Source organism: Arachis duranensis, chromosome 2, assembly GCF_000817695.3.
Source record: "Arachis duranensis cultivar V14167 chromosome 2, aradu.V14167.gnm2.J7QH, whole genome shotgun sequence".
Classification (NCBI taxonomy): Eukaryota; Viridiplantae; Streptophyta; class Magnoliopsida; order Fabales; family Fabaceae; genus Arachis; species Arachis duranensis.
In genome coordinates this window covers 83005558-83010510 of record NC_029773.3, presented here as the reverse complement: position 1 = coordinate 83010510, position 4953 = coordinate 83005558, and the positions used below count along the sequence as shown (strand labels likewise).

At 34.9% G+C, this 4953-nt stretch overlaps 1 protein-coding gene across 2 annotated transcripts in view; it reads left to right on the top strand.

Moving 5' to 3' along the window:
* The window catches only part of LOC107475375 (uncharacterized), a gene marked incomplete in the record, with an annotated part of 3927 nt that extends 490 nt beyond the window's left edge, over positions 1-3437 (top strand). The window contains 3 exon segments of one of the 2 annotated variants that reach the window (XM_016095004.3): positions 1-666; positions 1510-1610; positions 2838-3437. In XM_016095004.3, coding sequence (XP_015950490.1) covers positions 1-666; positions 1510-1563 — 720 coding nt within the window. 2 annotated transcript variants of the gene reach the window in all.
* Positions 3438-4953: the final 1516 nt, after the last annotated feature.

The window sequence follows — 4953 nt, the reverse complement described above, 5'->3', positions numbered from 1 at the left end:
AATAACCACCACCACCATAACAACCACCACCTGATAGGTTGGTTCTCCGCCCGCCGGAAAACCCCACTCCGTCCCTCCATGCGCGAATTCTCCGTCACACAATCCCTCTCTTCTCTCTCCGCATTCTCCTCCCAAATTCAGAACTCACCAAACCCTAATTCCACATCTTCTTCAACTGCTTCTTCTTCCTCCTCCTCCTTCTCCCCTTGCATCTTCATCCTCTTGTCTTCTCCTTTCTCCAACGACCACATCCACACTCACGAGTACCGCGCGTACCAGCTACGCGCTTCCTCCTCATTCGAACCGAAACTGATCGATATCGTCAACATTGGGCCTGCGTTTCGAGGGCATTACGGTTCCTTTAGTCCAAACGCGGCATTCCCGGTGTTGGAATGCGATTTGGGAATATCAAGCATGAATGAAGATCGTGATGGTAATGCTGACAAGGAAGATGAGAGATTGAGTGTGATGAAGGAGAAGGCGAAGGATCAGAGGGAGCTCGATGGTTGCGCCGAGGGTTTCGAGGTTGGGAGGTTGAGCAGGATGATGGGATCGGAGGCGAGGAGTTACACTTCGAATTTGGAGGATTTGTATGAGAAGATGCTTGCAAAGGTTGAGAATCTGACGAGGTTGGTGGAGCAGAGTAATGCCAAGGTTCTTGAGCAGGTAAAAATGTGTTTCTTTTTTTGGATTATCATTTTTGCTTTTTGACTGAGTAATCATATAGCATCTTAAAAGTGAAGTATAAAGTAGATACTTATAATCTCTTGGAATCTAGAAAACAATAAATACGTCACTCGTTTGTTAGAACATAGAAGGATGTTTAGAGGATCTATCATGGAGATAAATCATTTCTCTTAAATGTAGATATTTTATTATTTTTAGTGTCCTGAAATCTTAGTAGTTTGATGTTTAGGACAATAAATCATTTCTCTTTATGATGGAATGCGATGTAATGCTTTAATTAGTGTAGCTGTTCCTAGCTAGTGGTGAGCTTGATAAGAATGTGGCGATTTAAATTGCACGAGTTGCATGTGATATTGTGATGTTTCTTCTCTTGGTCGTTGTTGTTTTATAATAGGAAGCAACACTGCTGTTTGATCCATAGAACCCTAAACCTTAGGTGTTGTTGATTGATTAAACTCTAAAGGGAAACTTTCCATAAAATGCGGTTTGAAGTATTGGTTTATCCCACCTTAGTTGTTGACATTCAGGATGTTGTCAAATTGGAGTCATAATGTTGCCGCGTTGAATGTTAAATAGCATATAGTAACAGCTTTGTCTTGTCGTTGAGCCGCTTAGGTATCCTTCAGAGTTGAAAAACATTGGTGCCTCCATAGCCAAAAGTGGTATGAGTTGAATGGTATAGAGCGAGATTTTGTACCTTTCTGCAAGAGTGTCTGCTACCTCTCTTTTAGACTAAGGATTTTTGGTTATAAAATTTCTGTTAATAAATTTGATAGAAACTAGTAACTTATGTTCATTTTTTCTTTTATCAACTTTGAACAGGAACATTATAATAGAAAGTTGAGGCAAAAAATTAGAGCTGCTGCCTCAGAGTAACTATCATTATCAATGATGGCAATGCTTTCGTTTTAATTTCAGTTCAGGTAATTTTTTTTATGTCTTGTATTTGTCTGTTCATCCCCTCCCCCCCCTCCCCCCCGCGGGGCTCTTATTCATGCTATCAATAAAAATAAAGCAGATTTGGTAATAGATCTCGTCATATCAATTATTTGTTTATAAGCTCGTCTTTGCATTATTAAAACTGCATATTGATCAAAGTGAATTGTAATATTACTAAAGCTCATTGGGTTCTTGACTTCTTGCTCAAGTTGAGCTAGCTAACTGTATAGCCTTTCAGGGACTCAATTTTGTTATGGCCCTTGTGAGTTTGGAGATGGAAATACAGAAATACTTTTACTCATCATCATCATCATCATGGTGTTAGCTGATGATGTTTGGTGCAGATCTGTAGTCATAATATCCTAGATTCTTAATCAAGCACACTCATTCTATATCAAGAGTCAAGACATTTATTACTTAATTTTGGTCACTGCTGTAAAATTTATAATTATATCATTTCACATATAAATTATGTCCTTAACATGTATAAAATTTTTAGTAGCTTCCTACCTACAACGATACTATTCTTTCAGCTTCTTGTTATTGTGTCTGAAAGAGATCTTATTCATGTTTTCTTAGTAGATGCACTAGTGCATATTCTTGTATATTTGATAGATGTTCTTTTCTGGTTTTAGGGTGGTCCACATTGCAGAGCAGAAAGCCTATGTGTATTGTGCTATATAGTCCTACCCGAAATATGCATATTTCATATTGTATTTGAGTTTAGCCTTACAGAAGCATTTTCCTGAGGACATGCACTTTTATCTCATCGTCCTCTCCCCTTTCTGTTTTCTTGTTTTGTTTCCCGGTTTTTGCTGTCAATTGAGTTACACAAGTTATTTGAGTTACAGACCAATTGTGTAGCTTAGGAAGGATTCTTTTTGAGAATTTGATATAAAAATTAACAGTAAACTATTAATGCAATCAACCTCTGAATGTCAACTATGTTAGTGTTGAATACGACCTTGAGTTTAATGAAGCATTTAAGCAGTATATAATAGTGGCTTATTTCCTGCAAATATATCTGATTATCTTCTCTTATTCTGGCATATTGGTTGGATTACTTATGTCAAGTAGCTTCTTGAAACTCACTAATGTCATGCTTATATTAACTACATGTTCCACTTGTTTTCATGCATTATATGACTGGGGCGCACTAGCATGGCAATCATCCATGTTAACAAGCTTATTTTTTGTGTGGCACAAAGCAGAGGAGGGTTAAGCAAATCGACGATTTCAGCCTTGTACACCTGACCTGGATAAGCAACAGTTTCTTCTTGTATCACTGGAAACATGAGACCGGCTGTTTGGACCTTTTGGCAGGCCTATTATATAATCTGTCCTGCTATTGTAGATTTTGTATTTTTTACTTCATGGTGACTCTTAAAGCTGAAGAAGGCGGTAAATCGTGCAGGGTGGTTGAATGGTTTTGGTCTTCCTCAATTCAAAAAGTTTTGAAGCTTTTCTCTCCCAAGCTTTTGCGGCACATATTTGCTTCCTGCAATGACATGCCAACTGTATTTTGTATTGTTTGCTTTTGGTTCCTTTTACCCCCTTCATAGAATATTAAAATTTCAGCTTTAATAGTTAGTTTTACTTTGTTGCTTGCACAAAGATCACTGTAAAAGAAAGAAATGAAATCAACAAGCACTCCGTTAATTTTGGTATGTTTACAAAATTATCATTCTATGGTGAACTTCTGGAGTTTTCTGTTCTGTAATTATGCCCCCCTTCTATATGCTAAGCATTCATTATAAGCAAAATGTACTACATTATGTACTAAGGTAATATAATGGTTCAAATTTTATGTCCTTGAGGTACAAGCTATACACTATATACACTGTTGAATTATCTTAGTGCATCACACACTAAATTCAATGTATCATAGCATTCTCTTTGATTATAAATAAGGTACTCTAGTCTTGGATCACGTACTAAAAATGCTGGGATTCCTCCTCTATTATAGTGGTATAACATCCTAGGGTTGGTTCCAAAACATTGTCTTTGATGAGTAGGAAAAAGACGCGTGTTTTACTAATATTTAAATTTATTTACTATCTTCTACAATACCAGTTTCTTTAAATTTTTAGTAAGCCAATTCAATTGTTTTTTCGGTCAATATTTGATAATAATTAAAACAATAATGATATGGTTTATTAAAATTAACTATTAAATCAGTTATTTATATTGAATAGATATTAAAATATAAAATATATGTTAAATTAAATTAAATAATACATATATATACGCATAAATATATAACAACAAAATGGAAAATACGAATAATATTAGCATTAGTAGAACAAGGGCATTTTTTGAGTTTTTTAAATTTGTAAATTGTTATGAAATTTCTTTCAGAAAGTCTTTTTTCTCTTATAAATTTTTAAGTTCATTAGTAAAACAAAAATAAAGCCTATAAGTTTCTTTTTATACCAAAAGAGATGATAACATACACAAATGGAAAATAATAGAAGGTTTGCTGGAATAATGGTAAGTAGTAACTAGTAACAATATAAAACAGCTATGAATCGGATATTGTTACAATGATAGCTACTTCTTTTTATGGGTAAAAAACCATATTAAACTAAATGGAAGAACAATTTACACGATTCTATCAAAGCAAAAAAACGTGACATGAATCACCCAAAAGTTTATTTTAATGTAATTTGAATTAAACTAATTCGAACTAGCTAAAACAACAGTAATTCGAATCATCTAAATTCGAATTAGTCTCTATCAAAGTAATTCGAATGGATACAATTCGAATTATGCATGGATTAATTTAAGGTGTAATTTGAATCATATTGATTCGAACTACATGCAAACGTGAACCACACTAGTTCGAATTAAGCTGATTCGGACTAATACACCGTTTTAACAACCATAGTAATTCGAAACAGGTTGATTCGAATTACCCACAAATTTTACTGTACATGGTAATTCGAACGAAGCTCATTCGAATTACAAAGCTTTACCCTATAAATAGATTTCGAATTGAGCTCATTCGAACTAAAACACCAAACTCCTACCCCACCAAATCCCAGAGAAAATTCTTTTCGTACGACTCCAATAAAGTGTTCAACATCACATTCAGCTGATGGGGGATAACGCGGACCGACTATATCGTTTGGATGGAATCGCCCACATAGCTGGTGCATCAACCAAGAGATTAGTGCGCAGTTGTCCTTTTAAAATAGGATTTAACGTGTTATTTTTATATTTTTGCCTTTTGTTTTTGTTTTAATAGTTGTCATTATTTACCGTGGTTAAGTTAGATAGAGTTGTTATATTAGTGGTTTTGTTAGTGTTTTTTTACTGGTGGCTAAA